We start from the raw sequence: 27352 nt of genomic DNA on the forward strand, positions 1-27352 counted from the left end.
AGTAGAATAGGTTTCTTTATTTAGGAGAAGCCAATGGGCTTCTATTAAAATATAAGAAGAAGGATGTTTAAAGGTCCAAGCCAATATGCTATGCACTACTTACCTTCAAAAGTCAAATAAAACTTTCCTCTGTCAAACCAGACGAGAGAAGGCTGTTCATTCTCTGTATGGCGGGGAGTTGAAGCGGAATGGGAAAGGTTAAGGAGAGGAGAGAGAAGGACATAAGTGTGAGTCAGAAAGGCAGGTTATTAATCTCACTACAGGGAAAGAGGAGGTGCTGCAAGTTGTTAATGTGCAAGGAAAATTAGGGAGGATTTTAATCAACAACGGTCTTGTTTTGTTTTGGGAAGAAAACAAAATAAGCAAGTATGGAATCCTACCAGATAGGGATAACTGTGAACTTCTGAAAAAGTGATTGAGATTTTTTTTCTCTCTCTCTCTTCTTTAATGCTATTTTATTTTTTCTTAGTGGGGTATAATATCAATGACTGGTATCAGTTTAATATAGTTTAATTCCAATAGCTTCGCGTGGAATTTGCCATTTACGTGTCTTTTCCCTTTGAAAGTTGAAGCTGCAATCTTGCAAAGTTGTTCGAGCATGAAACATTTAAAAATAGAGAACCAAATAATGCTACAATTACATCTTAAAACAATCATGAATCAAGGGGAGGCCTGAAGACGTTTCTGGAGCCACACATGCACTATTTGTAAAGGTAACATACACTGTAAATCAGCTATAATGGATCTTCAAAATTGATGGCCTTCCCAAGGGGATGCTAATTTCTGGTGCAGTGTTTATCCAAGTAGCAATGCTTATTTGAGATTAATAAACTGGTGGGCAGAATTTCTGTAATGCTTGTTAAGTGCAGGGTTTTATCCATCCTTTTTACTTTATTAAAATTCCAAAGGAAGAAGCTTTTAACATTACTTGTCAGCAATTAGAAGGTTTTTTTTGACTTTCATTACTTAAGGATTCAGGCAACAACATGACTAACAATTGGAATTACGTGATGTACTTCTATTACTGAAATTAATGCATACCTAATTTTGAAATTCCTGGAAACAATACATGTATCCATATAGCCATGTATGTATGTATGCATGGATGTCTTTGTGTCTCAGTTTTGGAAGAAGAACATATATAATTAATTTTTTGTGCATAATAGTCCTTAGTAAATTTTGTTATTCCTGTATCAAAGTATCAAATATTATGTCTCCACTTAGAAACTCATTTGAGCATTCAGAAGACTGCATTTTTATGTGCAACGTGAGTTCCTCTATATCAGCTATGCATTTAATGCATTTGACTCTCATAGCAGTGAGAGTGGTAGTAAAGAAAGCATTTAAAATACACACAACTCTGCTTGTACGGTACCTGCAGATGTTTCATAGTGCCTTGCAAACATGACAATTTGTCATTATAAGTATCATCTTCCGAAACCCACAAGCAAAAGAAATGCAAAAGAAAAACAATGAAAACACAAATTCTAAATGAAAACCTAATTAACCAAATCCACATATATTACAATAAAAAATGTTTTACACAGAAATGGTGGACACATCTCTTTTATTATCAAAGTCATGTTCAATACTACCACTAAGACAAAAACAAATATAAGAAAGGGCAAATGAATAAACAAAAGCTATGTGGTATTCTTTTGGACAAAGTATAAATGTACGGAATAAATCTCAGAAACTAAAAGAACAATGCGTGATAAAATAATGTAAGACTAAGAAGCATGAAATCTCTGTGCTGCTAAGCATAATTCTTTATTTCAAATCAATGTGTGGGCAACCACTTCATTTTTTTTTTACTTTCATAGATTTAAAAGTTTGTCCTTCCTAGCTCCTCCTGCCTGTTGCAATTATACCTGTTGAAGTGTTGTTTTTTAAATCCAAAACCTTAATGGATTTCTCTGTTTTCAAGTATATTCCATTCAATCCTTCTTGCGATATGAATATTTTTTCCAATGTATATCCCCCCCCCTCATCAGATTTGCTGTAAATGGGAATAGCTTGCATGTTTTATTATATCCAGGGGACAAGTTCCTAGCATGTATTTTGAAATCTATGTTGATTGTTCAAATGAAAGGCCCAAACTAATCTTTGTACAACCAAGATTGGTTCAACTGCAATTGCCACTTCATCCCCACAATACAAACTGTCCATCAAGTTTTTGCCTTCAGCTAGAAATTATTACATGCTAAGCCATTCAGGATATTCAGCACACCTTGTGACATATGCAGTTGGCCAAGCCCATTCCATCTCATTCAGTAACCAACTACATTACCAATTTTGACAGTATCAAGAGGCTTTTGGAGTAAATGATGCTTTTGAACAGATAGGGTAAGTAAACATTCTTATTTTTAGAAGACTAAATTCCATTTATTGTCTTCTAAAGCCAATACATTCTGAAACATTCCCCAGTGTGTGTTTCCCCCCCCCCCCCAACTTGTAAGAAAAAATTAAGGGAGATTGTTAAAATTAGGGTACCTGTGGGAAATACGGTCCTTCCCTCCGTCCCTGCTCAGTGAGAGCATGGGGAGAATACAGAATTTGACATTTTAATGATTGTTTTCTTCATTTAGAACAACGAAACAAATTTTTGAGCATGGCCACAGACAATCAACAATATCAAAAGGACAAAACAGCTCAATTTAATACAAAAAAACTTATATTCTTGTGTTCAATAACACATTAAAATAGTCTTAAAAGTGGTTTGCCATGAATTTGACCATTTCTTTGGCTCTCTGTAGTACAGAAATACAGATTCAACAAATTTCAAATATAGAAATTAAGAATATATACATTATATATATATATATATATATATATATATATATATACATACACATACACACACATACATACATACATACATACATACATACATACATACATACACCTAGTTTGAGTTATTTTAATATTCTAACCATAAATAATGCTTAGCCATTCATTTGTAACACATAAGTAATCATTAAATATAACGATGATAAAATAAAATAAGAACCAATGATTTCTTAGCCATTTTTCTTTCATAATTCTCATAATCAGTTTGTACTACAGTGTGTCTATATCCCATTATATATTTAACAAAATATCCAAGACCATCAATCTACTGTAAATACAACTGGAATATTTGGTAATTTTAATTTCTATAGAAGGTTTAATTAAAGATATCTGAGCAGTTCCCCTAAACAAAACAATTGTTCTAAGGTAAATTATATATGGCTAATTAAACATGCTTTTGTTTTATCAGTCTGCAAGATTTTCAACTGTAATTTCTAAAATATTCTTGCTGTTTGAAGATTTGATGCATGTTCCTTAAACACTGTATTAAATAAATTCAGTTTTCTATAAAATGCACTAATACATGGAACACTCAGCTTCATGTACAATACAAACCTTTGAGTCACTGATAACACAGTCTACTAAAAGACCACTTTTTACAACATTATATAATTGAGTTGCTATTCATTCCACTGATTGATATACACTGATAAAATGTTCATGGTTTTATTGACTAACAGCAAATAAAAACAGAGATAAATAATGAATTTGCAAAGAAGTCAGAAAAGTGCCTCAGACCCTCTTCCCAATTTCACATTATTCATAATAGGCAATGAACTTAAATTAAGATTTTTCAGAAAGGCAACAAAGATTTTGAAGCACTTGATTAAACGTTTAACAACTTATTAGTTGAATACATGCTCTAGCCAAAAGGAAATTCATTTCCTAATAACAAAAGGGTAAAGGGTAAGAAATCAGTGTCCAGCATGTAAACAAAAATACAATCATATCAATTGATTCTGATTTCTCATATTGTCAACTTTGATTTATTGTGAAAGAATATTCAAACTGTTGCCATTCTGACTTCAATCAGAATATTTAGGCAGATAATCAAAATGCCTTTTATGTCCACATAGACTAGAAAAGAGTTGAGAGAAAATTGACATAAGAGGGGCATAACAGAAATGGTGATAAAGCAGAATTTTGATTAATAGTAGAATGAGACCAAATAACAGCAAAGAAAAGGATGTAACCTAGCAATAAATGAGAATTAAATGCCACAAAATTGATGCATAAAAGGGCACAAATATTGATGAAACAAGAAGCAGATCAAAGAGTAAATCTGAAATCAGCAGCAGAATGAACTATATCTGACAAAAGATTTTTTAAAAAATAAAGTTATGCAACTGAAACTGAAGATGGCAGTGGGAATCACAATAGATGATTCAAGAAGTTGAGAATGAAAACAAAAGTGAAAGAAGCAGCAAAGAAAAGGGCAGGAAGAACAAGAAAGACTGAAGAAACAATGAAACAAAAGGATAAATAGAGAATGTATGATTCTAACATTGCAGTTTTTTTAAAGGGACAAATAATATCTTAAGTAAAATAATTTCACATTTCAAATTCCTAGAAGGTTCACATAAAGCATTTAGATGCTTTAAAGTTTTATTGTTATTCATTTCCTGCAGTTCAATTTTTTTTTTAAAAAAAACACATCTTGTTCATAACAGTATTTTGATAATGTCAGTATGTAGCTAGTTCCTGCTTTTTCTACTCAATTGCATGTATTTAGCATAAGTATATTTAATTTAGCAATGATTCCTGTGACTATCAAATGATCAGACTGCTGTTCTTCTTTACAGACCCTCTTGAGCAAGTATAAATCTGGCCCATTCCAGATGTTTAAGTACCTAGTACCATAGTCCTTTGCTATTAAAACTACAGTAATCAAGGCAGAGGAGAAATAAACTTTAAAAAAATATTTAGAAGGCACCAAACTGTCTACCGTGTAGTCTTTCCTAAACAAACAAGCTCATTCCCAATGAATGGCTGTTTTACTTAGATTAGGCATCCACCACCTGTAGTCATGATCTACAAAAATGAGGAGTTTCTCTCTGCAGGCAGCAAATAGTGGCAATTCCCATTTTGTCTTTAAGTGGGCACCTCATGTGGCCAGAAGAAGAAACCTGACAATTCCCCACCTACCAATTTCTACATTCCCACTAAAACCACAGGGGTGACGATTAAAAAGACCAAATTCCATAAATAGTCTGCCAAGGTATGTGCCACCATGATGACAAGATGACTGGGCTGTTGGTCTGAGCTCCAAGTTTGGCAATTTGGTTGTACACAGATGAGCACACTTCAAAGTGCACTGCTGATGTCTCTTAGAACGGTGATGAAACATTTGCAACCAAATTGCCAAGCTTGGAGTTCAGCCCAACAGCCCAACTACCAACCTGAGCTACTTATAATCAAATACATTTCAGATTACTCTTTTTTTTTTAGTGGGGTGGATTTCTTTGATGATAGACATTAAGAGACAAGAAAGATGCGTTTGGATACTGGCCATCGTTTTTATTTATTTATATTCCACCTGTATTAGTTTTTACAAATAACTCAAGGCGGTGAACATATCAGCACATCTTTGTCCTCCTATATTGATTAGAAAGGTCATGCTCTGGTATGCAGTTAGTTTTCTGCCATAGGCTGTTGCAGAGAGGAGCTTATAATAGCAACAGCACTTAGATTTATATACCGCTTCACAGTGCTTTACAGCACATTCTGGGCAGTTTACAATGTCAGCACATTGTCCCCAATAAACTGGGTCCTCATTTTACTGACCTCGGAAGAATAGAAGGCTGAGTCAACCTTCAGCCCAATCAGGATCGAACTCCAGGCTGTGGGAATTGTTTGCTTGCAATACTGCATTTTAACTACTATGCCACCAATGGTTAGACACAGCAGCCCTTTCACATTCTGCTTTCTTTGAAATGTAAAATTAGAATACTTGGGTGAAACAAAGCTAGCTTCCCTTTCTTTCTTCCATTGGTCTCTATTAAATTGCCAAGATATTAAGGAATATACATGACAATTCTATACATATACACCTTCTGAACAGATTATCCGAAAGCACATAGTTCAATTTAATTTGGCACAAAGCAGTAGTTTAAAACTATGTTGGTTTTAACTAAGAACTTTTTTAATGTAAAAAATCTGACATTGCTTGAGATCTATTCCTTTCTTGCTCTGATTCCTTCTTGTAAAAAAGGCACAGTTAAAGATGTAATTTTCTTTTCCAATGTTTGTTAGTTAGGAGTGTGTTCTGTCTGTACAACGTAGGAAAAAAATTGAATGTGTGTGCAGAATATGAATGTGTTCTCCTTTAGATCCTACGATCACATATAATCTGTGTAATACTTTTTGTAATCTATAAGCGTTCCCCAAACATTTTTGTGCCAGGGAGCAGTTTCAGAAGGAAAATCATCTTCCTTGAAAACAGGGGGAGGGATGGTTTCACACCCAACTTAGATCCTGCACATGTGCAAATGAATCTTCACTTGCTTGCTCCAATACTTCCTAATAGGCTGCGGACTGTCACTGGCCCAAGGCCCTGGGATTGGGGAGCCCTGATCCATAAGATCCTACTATTACGTATATAAAGGTATGTTAAAAATGTATTGGTCTAAAGAGAATCACAGCTGCAATTCTCTGTTATGATTTCCCCCCCCCCCACCTTTTTTCTGTTTCCATTCAGCATGATGATGACAACGAAACAAAGAAAATATAACCAAAATAAAAAAAATTCAAAAGCCAAAGGATTTAAGCCATTCTGCTAACAGAAACTATTGTTCAAAAGAAAAGAAAAAAGTTGTTACCAATTGTAGGAGTAGTAGCTGCACTCAAGGAATTGGTGGATGAAATAGAAGAGGTGCTTTCAGCACGAGCTAAAGGTGCTATTGGAGGAGGACTAGATGAGTGAATTGGAGGGCTGAAAGGTCTGGACTATAGATAAATACAAAGAACATTAAAAATACACACAATAATCACTTAATGAACCCACTCAGTACTCAAAAATATTCATAACTCTACATAGTCTTAGATTTGGGGATAAAGTGAGGATGAATCCATAAATATCAAGTAGATACTTACTCTGATTTCTCAGCAGCCTGGCTACAATTGACAGCAAGTTTCATCTTTAATTAATATAATCTTTGGTTTGCCAACTTCCTCTTTTCGTCCAAGAAGAGTGTGACACCAAATATATGGGCCATTTTTGTTTTGTTTTGAAGGCTTTGAAGAATCAAAATGGAATCTTTCCTTTCTTAAGGGGCAAACCCACCCATTCATTCTTAAAAATCCCCAAACCAATACCCAAACCATGTATGATTTTATCACATTTGAAAGGTCAATAGATAACAAAAGTTACATATTCCAACCTAATCTATAGGTTGAGAATTCAGCCTTTCAGGAAATGGGAATGTTATAATAAAGATTCACCTGATAGGAGATTGAGACTAAATTGTTAGCTGATTTCCCTTTGCATCCCACAAACTTCAACCCTATCTCCATTGCTCTCAGAGAACAGTTTATCAAAGGAGCAGAGCGTACTGACCTATTGGCTTTCAGCAAGTTGTAAATGAACTAGGTGTTTTTAATTAATTTGCAAAGGAAAGCTGACAGTTTAATTCAATCTATGTTCAAGTCTAGCGTTCCATCCCGGGATGGAAAGTCTCAAGGGGCAAGGCAAGAAATTGAGAATTCCAGCATAGAAGAGTAATATACTTATGGGCCCTTGAAAATAAGGTCATAATAAGAAACTGTTCCAGTTTTAACTATAATGGACAAAGCATTAATGTGCCCAAAGCTAATGATGCTCCTGTGGGTTGAGTGGTCTCATTTTTGATGTCTTTTGGTGAAGCAAGAGTAGTACAATCTTATAGTATGCTGAATTCTGAATTTTTAGTATCAGAATTGCTATTTGGCTAGACTTCTCTGTAACAACTATCCAGTAATTCTTTTCTATTCCTCCTTCTTGGGTAAGACTGGAGTCATGGAAAACAGGTGAAGATATTTTAGCAAAAATCACATTCTAGCTCCATCTTTCAGTCTATGAAGTACAAGTCTTTTCCAATCCTATATTATTTTTAATAAATATGAGATTATCTTGTAAAGAAATAGATGCAAATAGTAGCAACAGTGATTGATTTGAAATGATTAAAAAACTATAAATTATTACCATTTCTTTCCATGAGAAAAACTTGATATTTTTGCTAAAGTTCTAAAAAAAAAAACCTTCGTGAAAGCCAACAAAACTACCCCACAATTTTATATTTAATTCATTTTAAAAATCCAACATTACATTATAACACACTTTTGGGTATTTTTAAACGAAATCAAGAATTTAACTAAAGACAACAAACATAATTTTAGATTTTTTTTGTTTCATTTACTTAATTATTATACTTTTATTCCTCTTACTCATAACCAAGCCAGCCCACAGTGGTTAATATAATATTCCCCCCCCCCCATATCTACAGTATTTAATGTCTCTACAGTAGGCAAAGAGACGTCCCAACTCAGCGCAGTTAGCAATTTGTAAAAGAAAATTGAAAACATACCACGTCAACACCTGGCTTTCCCGGAGGTAACTTTGGACGCGATGGGGGTCTAGGTGGCGGTGGTGGGGGGGTAGGGCTGCTGCAAGATGTCAATGGGGTCGCAGGGCGAACAGGTGATGACGACCCTGAAAGAAATGTACACCATCAGTATGGGGTTAAGCTGCTCTCATGGCGGCTCCCTTGTACCTTTAAAGTATTTATCCCACAGGGCGGAGAGTCAATCAAGCTAAACAATTGCAATACCAGCTTGGGATTTGGGTCAGGGGTTACTGAGTAAACATATACCTTCATATATGTGGACTCAAACTGGATGAAATAGACAGTTGCTAACCAGAGAGGTCACCATGAACAGCTCATTTCTCTGCTTTTGTGCCAGTGCAGTTTTTACATGTATGTAACAATATATACGCTTTGGCTAGGTTTGCTTGCGTATAAACCTTACAAAGTTTAATTCAAAAGGAACACTAGTTGAACGGCATCGTTTTAGATTAAGTGTGGCTGCTCAGCATTCCAAAGTATTGCCTTCTTTCTTTAATATTAACTTGTAAATAAATGGACAGTGAGCTATTGTTCCAAAAAATGTAATCGGGGACGCTGCCATCAATTAATAATGATAAAAATAGGTGCACTGCAAAACTGCATGGATTTATTTAGAAATATGAATAAACTCCCATGTAAATGGATTTGCAACCTTAGTGAATGGTAAATCACAGTAAAAAGAAGAATAAAGAGCTGGCAAATCAGATAGCAACCAAGGACGATTCATGAAAATTAGTGAAAAACTGATATTACTCTGGAGAAAAATGCATGTCCAGAATTTAAGAAATTGATATATTTCTTACTGTTTCAAGGTATTTTTTTCCCAAATCGTTGAACACGTTTTCTAAATTGCCATTGACAGTTGTTAAACAAGCTGTTTCATTTAAGAATAATCATTCATTATGAAAGAATAATACTGAACTGATTTAAGTCACATGCCAATGTAAATCCAACTACCATACAAATTCTTTTTGTTTTTGTTTTGTTTTTTTTGCCAACGGACTAGAATGTCTTTTTTGAAACTTAAGAATATGAGGAATCTTTAAAAATTATCCTACCAGAACTCCAATATCGTATCTGAAATGACTTCCAATGACATTTAAGCTATTACTTATGTTTGGTGACATCAAACATTTGTTTTAATTGGAAGAATTCAAGCTGTGTCTTCTTTCTACACTATCAGTATTCTTCCTGGAAACTAGAACAGTTGCAGCATGGAAGGAATTCACAGCATGGACTCCTTGTATGCCCGGTGAGTGTACAGCAATGATTAGTGTGTATCACAGGAAGGAAGTATGCTGCAATTGCTCTCACGCTGCCAAAGGGAAAATATAAAAATGGCCCCTAAAACTTGTAAATATACATACTTATTATATTATCCGTTCCAATGAATACTACATCTTCTTTCCCCCAAGATGAAAAGTATATACATAGGGCTGCACAAAGCATTTGGAAGGGATGCTTTGTGAAACATGTAGGGTGAATGAAGTGCCCCCCCTTAAAAAGTTAAAGCAGAGATATCCTCCAGATGGTTTGGAGTAAATGCTGGAAGGATTTGTCTGATTGTCTGCCTAGTATTGTATGTGTGCATGCAATGCCACTTTGGGGGCAGTCAGCATAGAAAAATTGTGCCTGCAAACAAATCCATAGGCAGGTAAGAAAGCGTTTAGGAAGAGGTGACTTGGATGCTTTGAGGATGAATACTTGGCTTGGGGAAGCCAAATATTGCAATACTTTACAAAGATCCCATTTTAAATATTTGGCACAGCCCTATCAAATGACAAAGATTTATTTCAAGGGAATAGAGAAAGGAGGTCTATATTCAACCAATCAGATTTTGGTGGTGTTTTCCTAAGTCTTAAACTGAACCCTTTAGCATCAAACAAGACATTCTTGTCAGGAGGGTTGATCTACCATGTCAGCATTAGTGAAACTTATAAGCACTGACCGATCACATGCTTCATGCAGTCAGTAAAACACTCAGCTGCGAGGAGAGGGTGGATGGATGGAGCTTTAAAATACAGCATCATAAATTATTATGTAACATTTGTTGCATTAATAATGTTCCATTTGCTAAGCATGCTCTGAATAATTTGCTTATGCAAGGTGAGGCTTTGGAAAAAGTTGATAAATTAGGTTTGTTAGTGACCCCATACTGCTGGAGTAATACATTTTTTGCTCTGAAACTAATTTTCCTTTCCTTTCCTTCCTGCCCTGCCCTGCCCTTTTCCCTTTCTTTTCCTTTCCTTTCCTTCGTTGTCATAAAAAAAACCTGCAAAATGATTGCACAAATATTCATTGTGTACTGCTGTGTAGTTCAGATTTCTCTATTAGTGACAAATGAAATAAAGAGGGAATGTACATTGATGAATCTATGTCTATGGAGATTCTTAATCATCCAAGTCACGGTTGTCCCAAAGATGCTTTTTTCAAAAGGGAACTGGACTTTCTTCTTCTCCAGTCAGAACTGAAGAAGCTTCTTGGATGAGAAGTGAAATGTCTTCAGGAAAAAACAAAGTCCGGTTCCCTTTTGAAAAAGCACTCTTGTAATGAACCTATACTATGAAATTGGTGGGACTTGACCTTTGGAAGAATACATCTCTCTTCTGGAAACAGCAAAGGAGCTTTATATTCAAGGAATGATATACAGAATTGAAAATGTTTTTACAGAATCTTCAGATATCTTAGCAATTTTCTAAAATGTAATATTTAGTGTAGAAATTACAAGATAGTTCTGTCTCAAAATCCGAAAAAGAAATGGACACTTTTAATAGAATTATCATTTTGTATCTAATGCCAATCAATCATTATGATAATTTTGGTGGTAACTGACATTTCAAAGGGCTAGAATGGCTGTATACACACACACACACACAATTTTTGTGATATTGCATGTTTCCTAGATATGCTTAGTTTTTTTTTCTTTATCAGCTTTCTGATTGTTTCTTATTTTTTCATTGTAACCAGTAGAGTAGAGTAGAGTAAAGGAAAAGGAAAACTTTCCCTCTCTTCCATCTAATTATTAAGCAAATTTATTCATCCTTTTTGAGTTCTTGACATACACTGCAGAATTCAGAATGACTGGATTAAGTTACATTATTTTTATTGGGACTGGTATCTGAAAATACATTCCTGTGCTCCATTTTAATCCACATACAAAACTTCATGGAAATGTGTTGTGGTAAATACACAAGAAGAAACTTCCTCAATAGCCATCAACACTGTCTTTGAAAGCGCCAAAACAAGCAAAAACACAACAACTCCAAAATATATTGTAATAATTGATTGTAGTTACATAGAAAAGGAATTTTGAAATAGAAAAGCATACATGTCTACAGACCCCTATCTTCCTTAACTGCACATATTATTATATAGAACTGTAAGAGATGCTAAAAGCCCAATTAACATCCAGTTCCAGTCACTCGTGGGAATAATAAGTAAAACAGATAATACACAATCTATTTTTGCACTTGCTTTTTATAAAAAAAGATGCATCCTAGTTTGCTGTAAACAGATAATGTTGCAATTATATTGCAGATCCAACCCCAGGCCCAACTTGTATTTTTCAGGGAGAACATCTTAATCAAAATCAACTTATCAAACTTCAGGGAAATAAAACACTTCAAGAAATAAGAGAAGCGTTTTACCCCAAAATAAAATGAACTGTGAAAGTTTGGTTTCCGGTTTTTTTGGGGAAAATAATTTAAATTAAAAAAGGATTTCTTCCACTTAGGGCAATGATGGTGAATCTTTTAGGCACCGAGTGCCCAAACTTCACGTGTGCGCATGCCCAAACGGAAAGGTGCAGGCGTGTAATAAGAAATAAGAAATAAAATGTGCACGGATGCACACACACAAACATGCATGTGCGCAAACATATGTGCAGGAGAGACCTAAAGAGGTCAGATCTTTTTCTTTCATGAGCTTCTGTTTCATCATTTGCAGGGAAACAGAAGCTCACAAAAGAAACACCATGCAGATCTGACCTGGGGCAATGGCTTGCGGGCCAGCAAAGAGGGCTTCATGTACCACCTCTGGCACACGAGCCATAGGTTCGCCATCACGGACCTAGAGCATTTCAAATGTGCGAAACTGATTCTTTATTTCAATGACAAGCCATACGAAACTGTTTGTAGCTAAGCCGGCAGTTATTCACTTCATCATCCATTTGTGGATAGATAGATAGATATACAAGCTCTAAGCTATTCCATTAATCATATCTGGAACATGTAAGGGCATTTCCTGCTTTAAACAAAAATGGTAATTTTAAAGACTAATGATAACATTTAGTCTGTTTCCTAAAAACAGTAATGATGAAATTTTCTATTAAGGAACAAAAATACAACATGGAAGGATAAGTTATAAGACCCCCTGGAATGGGGTGATGTTTTTGGGTTTTTTTTTTTTTGCCTCAGAGTAGCATTTTAATATATCTTTCTGTTTCCCTCTCTCGGAGTTCACTCTTGCCACAAAAGGCATTTTCTTTGAAAATAGGGATTATGTAAGCATCAACAAGGAGAGGTTATCAAAGACAAGAGAGTATTCTTCAGTCTCATCTTAGATGAACACATTGTTGATTTCCTATTTGTAATTAAGCAACAGGTAGCTTTTATTTCCTTCCAAAATTGAATTGGGAGCCAGGGAAAAAATACAAAGCATATGTTGCCCAAAGCAAGTTACATACAGGACACACTCAAGAAAATATTCCCATATAAGAAGAAGCTACAGTTCTTTTTCAGACTCTGGACAATTGTTTTTAGTTACAAAGGGAGATGAGTTTAACTTGTTGCTTGGAGAAATAATGGAGTGCATGTTTCACTCTCATCCCTCCATTTTTATTTTCCAAGCTACTCAAAGGCTACATTAGGAAACGTATGTGCAGGGAAAGCAACCCCAAATATCGCTCCCCTGAAGTATTGATTATTGATCTCAGATTTAAATACTTTACTGTCTTGCTAAATTCCCATCAGAGCTCCTATTAGTCTGAGAATAGCCACCAATATTTTCTTATCATCACAAAGGGAAGGAGTTTGTCTTGATGTCATTTGGAGTCCATGGTACACAATAACAGCTTCAGAAGTAGATGAATGGATCTCCTGGAGACTAAACTAATTTTTCATTTACCCATTGTTTGTTTCTTGGGCTACTACAGTCATTTGCTATATCCACACTTGTATTTCCAATGAAATAGCACTATACATAACTTGTATCGGGATTACTATATTGGGATTACTATATTAAGATTACATTATTATCTCTCTTAAATTGAGTTCATCTCCTGATGACTGTATGGACATGTCCATTTTCCCCCAAGTGAGTGAAGCAAGAAAGACAAAATTGACTCTTTCACTGCTCATTAACTGTATAACTCTTATCATACCTGTTAGCTGATGTCTAGGCTGATTCTCATGAGGGTATAGCACTATTCTTGAATAGCATTATAGCTATCTTTTTAAAAAGAGCTTATCAGCTGAATATAAGCTAATTGAGAGGCTCCTTTTGATTGCCAATTAAAATTTGCATTCTCCCAGATCCCCATCCCATTTAAGGAGTTTGGTTGATTATGTTTGTTGGGAGAGGTAAGCCAGGGAAGTCCACCAATCTATGTCCTCAATATTTTCTGTACCATTTATAGGCACCATTCTGTGGTGGAGCAAAGATCACTACAGTGGACACAGACAGGAGTGCGCTGCTACGGGTTCTCCCACATTCGGGAGACATTATGGTCGGTTCAGAGAACCTCCAAATCCCACCCCTGGCTGGCCCCTCCCACCCCTCCCAGGAGTCTCCACGCTGCCTGTTTTGGATGTGAGGTAAGTGCAGGGCCCACATGGAAGCTCGGGGAAGGGGGCAAACAGGCTTTCTGGAAGTTCCAGAAGGTTGAAATGGGCCCATTTCTGGCCTCCAGAGGGCATCCGGAGCCTGGGGGATGCAGTTTTTGCCCTCCCAAATGCTCGAGGAAAGCCTCCAGAACCTGGGGAAGACAAAAATGCCCCCCCCCCAGCCATGGTGCATGAGGCTGACTAGGCCATGCCCACCCAGCAACCGGGCAGAGAACCTGTTGCTGAAATTTTTGAAGCCCACCCCTGGATACAGGCCCTGAGAGGGGGAAAAATCCTTCATTTAAGACTTAATATATTAATATGTGCTTATACTTTCCATAAAAAGCATAGATATTTCCTAGACAGATGTGATCTTTGCTGCTATTAAAGTGCTATCAAATTGTTTTTTCATGACTACTGATTATAGAAGTCCTGAATTATATAGATGAAGGTGGAAAGTCATGTTAGACTTCTTTTTTCTGCAAAAAGGCCAAGAAGGAACTGTGGTAACCTGGCAAAGTACAGATTCTTTTCTTGTGCTTTCCTCCTGAGGAAAATTGCCAAGTGAGGTAAATTAAATACTTCACTTCTTGATTCAGAGCTTTAATAAATTTAAAGAAATCCTGATCAATGATAATACATTTCCACCTTTACCTGGTGCTTAAGACATAAAGCTCTCCCATCAACAATTAGACATTCAGCAATGGTAGGAAAATAAAACATACTATCAAGGATTAACAGTTGAGTTGGGTCACAAGAGAACGGAATTAAAGAAAAAAAAAAAGGCCACTGGGCACAGTACAATCAAACAAAAGGGAATGATTGATGCTAAAAGCCAAAAAACAAAAACAAAAAACTAACAGCTAAAAAAGGCTTGTTGTTTCACACGGCAGCATTCATGGCCACACTGAAGCACACTCAAAGCTGTTTAGACATACCACTGGTGCTTCCTGTGCCACCGCCAGGGCTGGGTCCAGGTGATGACACCACTGTCCTGTAGGTAGGAGGTGGAGGGGGAGGTGGTGTTGCTCTCTGTCCCACCCCAAAATCTTTAGGAGATGCTGCTGGTGCTAAGTTATCATCTTTAACGTGGGTCTGCTCTGAAACTTTCTTCTGAACCTCTTCTAAATTGAGTGGAGAAGGAACATTGCGAGAGACTTCAGCCTCTGGAGGCTCTTCTGGGATTTCGGATGCCACAGGTGGGGACACCACTTTTTCCCTTGAAGTCACCTCTGGAGTTACATTTTCCAGGGACTGATCAGAAAAACTGATCCATTTATCCTCTGCGTTATCAGCAACAGAACTGGGGGACAATACTGGGCCAAAAATGTTGTCCAAGTCATTGATTGATGGTAGTTTGTCACTTTTGACCTCTGTTGCTGTCTGGTCATTTCCTGTGGTCAAAGTAGTTGATTTCAAACTTTAACATCAACTGGTACAGTTAAGTTGTATTATTGCTCTACGTATGTATGGGGATTTTAAAATTCAAGCTACATTCTAGCACAAAGACATTTTGATAACACATTCAAAAGGTGCTTTTGAGAACATAGTTGTGTGCAGGTATCCATATAACTTTGAGGTACATTCCATGTAAATTACATTCTTCTTTCAAAATCAAATATCATACAATAATACAATAGTAGAGTTGGAAGGGACCTTGGAGGTCTTCTAGTCCAACCCCCTGCCTAGGCAGGAAACCCTATACATGTTATATATTGATAGAGAAAATTACCTAGGCAACACAATTGACACTTTGACTTTATTACTAGATATTAGGAGAGAAATGGCAAAACAATAAAAATCTAAACAAGGTGATGTATGTGCACGTATGAACATGTGTATTGCATAATGCATTGGATTATGTGATATGCAATGTGACGTTATTTTAGCAAATCAAAAAGAATATAATTCGTAATACATTTCTATGCTTCAGCTGAATCGTTGTTATTGCCAAAATAAATTTTAGTAAATGTAGAAGAACATTTGACAACAGATGTGTTAAGTGACAGGAAAAAGATTCTTAATGAAAAATTAATTAATGGTTGCTATTTTCAAATAATTGTTGCATTACTAAATTTCAGTGCTTGGGATAATCTGAAATTAAATAAACAGTTTCTAAATTCTTTTCCTTCCGTGAAAGAAAATGTTTAAAGTTCATATGTGTCTTAAGCTTTGTGATTAGTCGTCATTCAACAAAAGTTAAGTAAATTTAATTCCCAATGACAACAGGAAATGCATCCCTGGCCTCCATTTTATCTGAAATGGCTGCAATTTTCCAAATTGCATACAAAATAGAAAACAATGTAGAACTATTTTCTTTTCATAAAAAAGAAGACCATTCCATATGTGCAGAGCTCTGGGTCACAGCTAATAAATACACTGATGGAATATAATTTCTGAAATAATTATTCTGTAATTATGATTAAATATATATAAAACCAAAATGCCCAATTTCTTTAGGAATGCAAAATTATATTAATTTTTTATTCAATTTCCCCCTTCCCGATTGCTAAATTCCAGATAGGATTGGAGAAGGCTATGTTTGAGAAACATAATCATTATATATTTTAGTATATTTGTAGTCTACCTTTCTATCAAAGTATAGCACACCAAGGGAGGTAACCATCTACCATAGGACATGTATATATCAATGAAATATTTATAAAAAGAGAAAAAATTCTGATCCAAAATGTTACATATGTTTGTAAAGAAATGTTTAAAAAAATGAGTTTGCACGCATGGTTGTTTTCCTTATATAACAGAATCACTTGTTGATTGAGAAGAAAACCCTAAATGCATTAAGATTCAAGACAAACATATTTAAGCTTCCCAACTTTTCTTATACAAAATTGAGTCTTCTAAGCAAACACTTATTAATAAAATTAAAATTACCAAAAAATATTCACATTTTGAGTGCTTAATATAGCACAGGTGACAGAAGCATTTCAAAATTTCAAGAGTTTAGACGATAATGTATTAGGCTTCATCAGTTATTTTTTTATATCTAAAAAGAGAAACCTGCTTAAAATATTTTGTGAACAAAATATTAAACACATACAGTATATGCATAATATTAAGAAATTGTGATTGAGTTCATATTAATGTTTCATAATGTATGCTAAACAAGGTCATCATGATTGTGCAGCCAAATGTACAAGTATTAGACCTGACTATTTGTGTCAAATATTCTTACCTACTCCAATTGTTAAAGGGGAACCAGCATGGGGAGGTGTAGCAGGAATATTTTTGGGTGGAAGTGGTGGAGGTGCTGTAACATAAAAGGAACATTTCAAAGACAAAGATAGACAAAGCTCAATCACAAAGAATTGACAACTCAGTCTCATGTAGATGTAGCTGCAATTCAGAGAGTTCATTGTACAAGCAGAAGACATTTCCACTTGTGCAGGAACAACAGTTGTTAGCAGCTTGCAGTTGTTAGTTAACATCCCATAATTTTTATGCAGAGTATCGCTACCATCAGAAACACATGTTTAACATGGAAGCAGAAACAATAATGTTGCTAAACATTATACATTTTAAAATAACGTAGCCATTTTAATGATAAATTTCTCTTCTGTTTTCTGATTAATTTCTCTTTCTAATATATTATATTGGCAGTAAAGGTGAGTTTTCATTGCACAGTTGAAGTAATATCTCTGTTCCCACACAGTATAATAGATCCCTAGTAGATTTACTTCTTTTTTTTTTATTTCACAATTTTTCAATTACACAGGCCCAACAAATTAAACCACTTTTTCCAAGAATTATTCTAACTTACTTCCAGATGGGAAGGGACGTGATGCATTTGGAGATTCTACACTGGAGTTCGCTCGTTGCACAGAACCCCAAACTTCACACTGATCTATGGGACCTGAAGCTATATATAAGCAGACATATAACAACATATTAATCTAGAAGTAACACAAGAACTTGATTCTTATTTATTTCCAGTAAGAGTTTAACTCTGAACTTTAGGTATTAAGAAATGACAGCAGCTATTCAAATAAAAGAAATAAAAACAAAGTAATCCAAATACTTGTAAGTAGTATTTTGAGTGTTTGTTTTACCATAAAATGTGCAGTACAATATTGGAACCAGTGGCTTCCCGATGCACGTATCCATTTCACATTTCTCATTCATCTAATATGGCACATATTTTTTTTTAAAAAAAATATCAAAATGCTTGTTAAAAATGATTCAGATAGGAGCAAAGAAGGAAACTTAAAATAGATTTGGTTTCATGTTTTTCTTAGATTAGCAAATCAGCAGCCTGCCGAGAATAGATGCAATCACAATAAGAAAGAAACAGCCAGCTGCATCTGCTCAAACAGCAGGGGACAGCATAATGAAAGCAGCATTGATGCAAAATCTACATGGAGTAATGGTATGGGGATGATATTGAACTGGAGCAGGTAAGATCCAACTTCCAATCATAGAAGTTAATTGGGTAACGATCACATTTTCCAATCCAAATTAACACAAGGGCTATAGGAACAAACTCAAATAGAGAGAAAGCTAGGCATTCCTATCTGAGCCCCTGAGAAAAAAGCAAACTATGGATCTAATACATAAATACAGTTTAATAATTTACCTTCCAATTTGTCTTCTTCAAATGTAGATTCTAGGGGTGGACCAAATAATGGTGCTAGGACAGCAGCGTCTTCTGAAGTTCTTTTGCTACAGAAAAAAAAATTAGTTACTTGATATCAGCAGATGTGACAAATAGTTTAGATTAAAAAAATACATTTTCCATAAAAACAAATGTCAAACTTTTAAATGTCATTTTATACATTTACCCAAGAATTGATTTTTGTTATGGATTGCTTGTTATAGATCTGCTAATAACCATTGCCATATCTATGTAAGGAAAATATGATGTACTGCAGCAACTATGCGGTTTTAAGTTATGCTGAAATATACAGTATATTGTTGTCAATGTAGCCATTCAATGCTCAAAAGTTTACATATGAACAGTTTTATAAAATTTAATATATTAAAAACAAAGTAGGTTCTTAAGTACTAATCCTTAAGAAATCAAAGAACACCATCCATATTACCAGACTTGAATACTGCTAGGATTTGGACACATGAAAATGAAACAGCCAATTTATTAACCTCCCAAGAGCCACTAAAGACTAAAGATAGAATATTCTAAGTGTTGGGAGAATGGAATAGAATATAAAGAGTGGGTACCTCAGGAGTGGGTAAATATAGCAACTTTACAACCTACGGACTTCAAATCCCAGAATTCCTGAGCCAGCCAAAAAGTTGTCATAGTTGCCCACCCCTGAGCTACCTGAATAGGAGTCCTTTTTACTGCATTTTATTTCATGTTATTCATGTTACTTTCTATAGTTGAAAAGGGAAGTTCAGGAACCAGATTTTGAAATTGTTAGACAAATGGGGCTCAATTTCCTTGAAAATAACATTGTGACTTTCTGGTTCTGCAGTAGAAGCAGAGAATCATCTGAAAAAAAAAACTTCTTTAATATTTAGAAAATTGTGCTTACTCAGCTCTGGAGATTTTAAATTGAGCCTTTGGAATACTGTTCTGTTTCTTTAAAAATGCAGACACACATATACACATACCAACCAAAGATAAAACCCACAAGCAAGAAAATAAATACTGGAAGCAGAATTTCAGGTTCCTGTCTTTTTTTTTTAAAGAACCTTATTCAGTTTATTTACAACATAACAGACAATATGATTCAATTTGATATTTAAAAATTCAGGAAATTAAAATGTCAATAGCAAAAAGTTATCAGGTATATGAATAGTTTACGCCAATATGTATAATATTACACCTATCTTTTTGTATAACATTTTCCATCATTTAATATATTAAAATATATTAAAAGGCATTTTGTTATATTTTCCACTCAAAGATATCAGAATGATAGCATAATAGAAGCAAGAAATCCTCTAAAATATATCCCAGTAAAATATAATAAGAAAACATCAGAAAACAGATCAAGTGCCTAAATCCTCTATAAGACATTTTAAAAAATCTGCCTGACATTTTAAAATACCCGAGGACAAATAACATTTTACTAGATAATGACACTAATGACAATTATACTTCAATTCCCACTGATTTGTTTTTATATGAAAGAGCTTATTACTAAAAAAAAATCTGTAGTTCCTCTACAATGAATTTATGTTGCCAAAAGAATTTACAATATGGTAGAAGAATTTAGGGGATGAAAACTATCCCCACAATTACTATTTCTTAAAATTGAATGAAGTAATGTGTCTACTTCCTGAAATGATTAAGGGATTTAAAAAAATAAAACAACCCAAGTTATATTTTAACAATTAGTATCAGGTCCCAATGCTTAGTTCTGGTCACTAACTATTGCGTAGATTGGGTTAATTCTCATTCTCTCTCTCTCTCTCTCTCTCTCTCTCTCTCTCTCTCTCTCTCTCTCCCTCCCTCCCTCCCTCCCTCCCTCCCTCTCTCCCTCTCCCTCCCTCCCCCCTCCCCCCTCCCTCCACCCCGCCTCTCTCTCCGTCTCTCCCTCCCTCCCCCTCCCCCTCTACACACACACACACATACACACATGTCTGCAAATATGTGTGTACAGTATATATAAATCTGTGATATCAGATTGTTTATGTATTCGCTCTATCATAGCAGATTGGGATAAAAAAAGTTATTCTTCAAATATTTTGATTGAAAGCCATTTGATACCAGTTATTCCCTGTGTTTGTTCCTGGACATATTTGATAATCAAATGATATCAAATAAATGTTGATCAATAGTACCTTTCCTTTTGTAAAACTCAAAAGGTTCTTTTGGTATAATTTGTTTCTTCTTTGTCCAATGTTCTGTCTTAATCAATAGTTCATACATTACACATTTTTGGATAAACACTCAGAAAATGAATACTGTAATCCAGTAAAATAATACATCTATTATATTTTGAATCCATTTTATTTATGTATTTGGAGTCTTATGAGTATAAATAACAGAGTAAGTAAATATAAATAAAAGGCAAGAGCTGACTCCAATATTGTACATTTTGTTTACACATTTCTGCTAATAGGCTGTTTTAATTTGATAATATTATCTGGCAACCAAGCTATCATATCTGTGAAAATTCGCAGTCTGATACAGATGGAAGTCCTCCCCAGAATCTCTAAAAGTTAGATAAAAAGATGGATTACAGTATTCTTTTCATACTCAAGACATAAATAAAAAGGGAACACCATTTTGCGTATATATTTGCCACATACAGGGCTGGAAATTGGTGCTAAATTAGCTAAGAAATTATAATTTTATACATTTTTATAGGAAACAAATGTAGAGTTAATCTTTTAATGCAATCAAGCACAAAACAGTAATCCCTCTGCACATGTCCATTTTGGGAATAAGAATTCCACATCATTGGCGACTCAGTTTTACACTAACCTGAGAAGCTCTGGAGTAGGAGTTGAACGCCTGGGTCTTGCTATCTCTTCACCTAGCACAAAAGATACATTTAAAATTGTTTTCTTGGAGTACAGTGTAGACAAACTGCCTGCTGAATATTAAATAAAACCAACTGAACAGTGGACCCATGAAGATGTGGCATTGGTGCTGATCTGAGACCACAAGTATATCCCTTTTGCATAATATTGTGAGTTTTGTAAACATTTTGCAGTTGAGACAATTAATGTTGTGGTATGCAGGAGTTATTACTGCAAGAACAATTCTGCTATGTGGTAGATAACCTAAGCCAGTGGTAGGTAACCTTTTCAGCACCGGGTGCCGAAAAGGGAGTGCACACGCACTCATCTGGCCGCAACCTGAAAGAGGAGCTCCAAAGGGGGCATATGTGTGCTGGAAAATGAACTTCTGGTTTCCATCATGCACATGTGTGGTGGCCAGGTAGTCTTCGGGTTACTGGCACACATGATGATCAGTTGGCCAGCGTGCATGCTCACGCCAGAAAACAGAATACCAGCTCTTCCACTTTCCAGCGCTGCTGCATACACAAAGGCCAGCTGATCATTGTGCGCACATGCACGCCATAAACCCGGAAGAGGAATAGGTGAGGCCATGCATGCCAGGCGACATGGCTCCGTGTGCCACTTCAGGCATGCGTGCCATAGGTTCGCCATCACGGTCCTAAGCTATGGGAGAATTCTTGTTTTAACAGGAATTCTCAACTTTCCTGCTTCCTGGCTCTTCAGCATTTTTCCTATTCTATCATACCACTTTGCCACTCTTTCATTGACTTTAAATTTAACCAAAGGGTATTTTCTTTCTTTGCTCATAGGACAAGTCTAAGGATGGGAATCTAGGACTGAATGAAAGGCTATATATGGTTTCCATGATTGGACAACTAGAAGGAACACTAGTAAAACTGCTTTGTGTGAAAGGCTCCGATAGCTTTGGACAATATTAGATTATAATTTAATATCTCTTCAAAATACGATCATATAGCCAACAATTGTATAATATTAAAATTATAATTAGGCAATCTACATTTTTCTACTTAATGCATACTAATACTTAATAAATCAGGCAGAAACCTAACTGTGGCCGCTTAACATAATACAATATTTCATAAATCATTTCAACTGAGATTAATTATGCCCCCAGTCTTTCTACATATACTATAACATTTCACATTCTAGGCAGGGATGAAATTCAGCAGGTTCTGACAGGTTCTGGAGAACCGGTAATGGAAAATTTGAGTAGTTCAAGGAACTACTGCCATGCACACCAAGCCATGCCCACAGAACCGGTAATAAAACATTTTGAATTTCATCACTGATTCTAGGGCTACATATGTGTTTTTATGAAGAATAAATGCAATGAAAGTATTTTCATTAAATATATGTATTTTTATTAGATATATGAGAATATTCCATTGATATTTCTCTTACACCCAGAGAAATATATATGTCACAGCCTATTGATATGGTCTGTGCAGTCAGCTAACTGCAAATTCTGCATGGGCACTTTGATTTAGAATGCATCTATTAATTATGTTTATGCATTTATACAGAATTTCATAGCCGCATGCAGATGTATCCTCAATCTGTTCTGAGGTCTATTTCACTGATGTTCTGAATGTAATCTTTCTTGTTAATTAGCTGCTGCTGGTCTTTTAGGATATGAAAATTATGAAAGAAATCTACTCCATCTATGGATATTCACCAGTTAAAGCCCAATTTGCTTTTAAATGATACTTACTAGATAGGTTCCTTTTAACTGTACCCTAAAATTGAATACAAAAAACTACAGTTTAGAATTAATGGATTATATTTATATAAAGGGACTATTGCTTTGTTTGGAAATGCTGAAAAGACATAGATAAATAATATTTGTAAAACAAAACACACACTAAAAGATTCAAACATCTTTTGAATAGAGCTGAAGGTAAACGTTACAGATGTATTTCCACAAGAATTTCACACATACTCAATTTGCCAAAAAGTCCTAGAACAACATGTTTATAGCCCCAGAACTGGATTATACTTTCATAAAATCTTATTTGCTTGTACATTGGTTTATATCCATTTTTTTTAAATTAAAAAGACTGAAGTATTGCAGAAGATGGAAAAAAAACAACCCATAGAAACAGAAAATAGAATTCTCAGGAAGTGTGAAATATAAACAGGACATATCTGTGCAAAAGGTGTTCTTACATGCTCTTCTGATAGCTCCTTATCATTCTATTCTATTCTATTCTATTCTATTCTATTCTATTCTATTCTATTATTTCTATTTCTATTCTATTTCTATTCTATATATAAAAATGGCTGTGTGTGTGTATGTTCCAGCATAACTCTAGAATGCCTCAAGCAATTTCAACTAAACCTGGTACACAGATGACTTGCTCTCTGAAGAAAAATACTGTGGGGTAAGACACCCCTAACACCCCTTGGGTGTGCATTTTCTTAAGATACATCCTGTTGTGCTGTACTGCCATACTGGCTTCTACTATACACTGCAGTGGAGTTGCTATGGTAACAGCTTCACAGTACTCCACAAGGGTACTCCAGAGTACTCCCTTAGTACTCCACCAGTGTACTCCCTCGTGTAAGGGGGAAAATCCAACATTAGAAATTACCTTTGGTCCGGGCATCTTCCCCCTATAAATAAATACCCGGGCAACACCGGGTTATAGGCTAGTACTTTATATATCAGAATAGAGGGTGACAGAGGATTGGATCCAGAATGGTTATTCTGTTCATTTCTGCCTGTATTTTTCAAGGCAGCTCTTTTCTTTTCAAACCATATTCCATGAAATATTTTAATAATATTTTAAATGAGGCCATAACATCACATCTAAGGAAAAGGGAAGACCAAGAAATACTGAACGATCAAGAGTTCAGTAGGGCAGATTTTACAGAGAATAAAATGGGAAATATTTCTTAGTCAACGTGATCCTTATTAAGCTTGGCAAGTATCTCCCAAATGCTCTCTGCAAGATATGCGAGGCATATTCCCCAAATAAATGTAAATTAATCCTATGTAAAATAACCCGTAGTCATTTACACAACTGTTTGAACATGAATTCATGACCTACCGGGCTGCGTCTCTGTGATCAGCAAAAAGGAAGAGAGAACAGATACCTAGTCAGAGAGTGAAAGATCAGTAGTAAAAATGTCTTTGGATGGTAGGAGATCTTCTAGCTTCACAAAATACGAACTTCAAAACTATTTTTCTCCAGATAGCTCTCTTCCCAAATCCACTTAAGGTCTTCAGCCTGTTTAAACTTGATTTTAAAAATGAACCTATACTATGAAGATACTTGCAGGAACAACAGCAACAGAAAATCCACATTTGCTTATTTTATCTCACATCTTAATTGCTAAAACATTGTTATAATTCTAAAATTTATTGAAGTGTTATAGATCTATATTTAATTAACATTTAAAATTAATCAAAAACCATTGCCTCTTTCTTTATATATTTTGGCAGTTTGGGAGACTGACCTTTTCATATTTGCAATTACTTCCAGTACTTATTTGGAAATTCAAAAATATGTGCACTGTCTTAAAATGCCTGGCATACATTGTCAGCTTCTTATATTTTAAAAAATTGGCAATTATTCCTTGTTTTGGAAATCGACCATACTTTGGAGTTAAATATTCTTCTACCTTTTCTTTTTTTTCCTGAAAAACGCAGAGCACACTTTGGATGTTGTCAATATTTGTGTATCCCTATTATTTCTTTACATAACGTTTACCTTATATTTACTTTTGTATTGTTCTATTTATCATACCTGTTAAGTTTTGTTTGTGTCTGGTCTATCTGCAATTTGTCAGCTCATTGAGACTCCGATTCTCCCAAAATAGTAAGAATCTGTGATTTCTGGTCTCTTCACTGTGTGTGTTTGAGACAGTATGTTTTGTTTTTAGACTAATATAATACAAACTATTATTTATATTATATATGTAATGTACAAAAGAATCAAATACAAAACTCTATATCTTTTAAATATTGTCACGTAAGCAATATCTAATGTTATTCCTGGTAGGGTCTAATTTTGCCACTGAGCCATGCTAATATATCTCCTAGTCTAGAAGAGTATGTGTTTATGAGTAATAAACTTGTCAATCTTCAATAACAAAATTAATTTGCAATAGGACACTTGCTGTGTGAATTCAGTGCAAATTCTCTATAGATTCTCTGCTGGGGAATTTTGAAGCTGCTTTGCTTTTCATTTCCTATCCTCTCTTCTTCTGCCTTTAAAGACATTTAGTAAGAATATTTCAATGCTTTATCGCAGGGGTGTCAAACTCACATCGTCATGGCAGCTTCACTTGATGTATTTGGACTCCCCCCCCCCCCTTCGCTAAACCAAGTGTGGATGTGGCCAGCACGTGATGCATACTGCCTGGGGGCTGGGAGTTTGACAGCCCTACTTTATTGGGTCAAACTTTAAACCTATGTGGCTCAAAACTTGCAGGCTAAATATTCCCTAAAGGATCTTCCATCCATGCTATTTTTTATCCCATTCTCATTGGAAGATTGATGATACTTTGACACTTCCCTGTTATACTGAATGGTATTTAATCTTCAAATCTTTTATCAAACTGTACCTCAAAAGTTCAAAAAGAATTCTTTTACCTTGTAATCTCACTTCTCAAATCCTCACTGATTGCCTATTTATACTAACACTTTAGAAGGACAATTAGCTTGAGAGGCAACCAGGCGGCCTGCATGGATAACATGGTTCCTGCTTCTTCAGGGAAAGCAAATGATTCAAATAATATGCAGCCATTTTTTATTTCCCATTAGTGCTGCTGGCAATATGTGGGGAAGAACTGTGCTACTTTCTCAAAGCCTATGTTTCTAAAACTGTCCTTCGTTTATTCCTTCTTATGAAATGACATGAAGATGAACCACCTGACAGCACTACCTTCCCAAATACTACAAAATATGTATGTATGTGCATGTGTGCGTGTGTGCGCGCGCACACACACAGACACAGAAACTGTTTACATTCAATAAAATGAGTGTATTACGGAATAAGAAGACTTCTTACCGGACTTTTCCTCTGCAAAATGCATTAAGATAAAGAAGAGAAAAAAATAGGCATTTTCCACTGTGCATAATCCATGGAAAAACTAATGAAATGATACATTAAATATTTTGCAGATCAGTCCTAAAGGCATCTATTCAGAAATAATTAATTTTAATTAAATTTACTTTCAAAAGCTCCCATGCATATAAATTTTAACAAGGAAAAGACTAAACGTTTTATTACCATAGACAAAAGAGAAAGTCAAAAAGAGATGGACATTCGTAAAATGTACAGGCTATGCCTACTTATTCAGAAACAAGTTGTAATGAGATGAAAGAGGTTTGCCGTAAATCAGCCTTCCTTAAGCTGCACATTTTTTTAATTCATGTTTTTCAACTCCCAGAATGCCCAGCAGTGGCCAAAATTGTTCACACACCACTGGACAGTAGCCAAAATAGAGAAGACTATTTAATGTGAGTTCACATAGAATCAAAACATTGAAACTTTGCAAAGATCCAATTACTCATTATTGATGTACACTGTAATATTTCTAAATGTGCAATCAATTAGCTTAGCTGCTAATTAAAATCAAACAAATGTGATGGACATTAAT

General features: G+C 35.2%; 1 protein-coding gene across 7 annotated transcripts in view; it reads right to left on the reverse strand.

The window, feature by feature from the left end:
- SGIP1 (SH3GL interacting endocytic adaptor 1) overlaps positions 1-27352 on the reverse strand; it is a 131163-nt gene that overhangs the window by 39198 nt on the left and 64613 nt on the right. For 2 of the 7 annotated variants that reach the window (XM_081948281.1, XM_081948279.1), the window contains 9 exons: positions 23457-23481; positions 21684-21735; positions 18864-18949; positions 18051-18149; positions 17466-17540; positions 15211-15666; positions 8412-8536; positions 6669-6795; positions 2494-2523 (listed from right to left, as the gene is read on the reverse strand). In XM_081948281.1, the coding sequence (XP_081804407.1) occupies positions 2494-2523; positions 6669-6795; positions 8412-8536; positions 15211-15666; positions 17466-17540; positions 18051-18149; positions 18864-18949; positions 21684-21735; positions 23457-23481 (1075 nt within the window). The remainder of the gene's footprint in view (positions 1-2493; positions 2524-6668; positions 6796-8411; positions 8537-15210; positions 15667-17465; positions 17541-18050; positions 18150-18863; positions 18950-21683; positions 21736-23456; positions 23482-27352) is intronic. The other 5 variants (XM_081948284.1, XM_081948280.1, XM_081948285.1 and 2 more) reach the window with 3 other exon arrangements.

Source organism: Natrix helvetica (assembly GCF_964273705.1).
Source record: "Natrix helvetica genome assembly, chromosome: 3".
Taxonomy (NCBI): Eukaryota; Metazoa; Chordata; class Lepidosauria; order Squamata; family Natricidae; genus Natrix; species Natrix helvetica.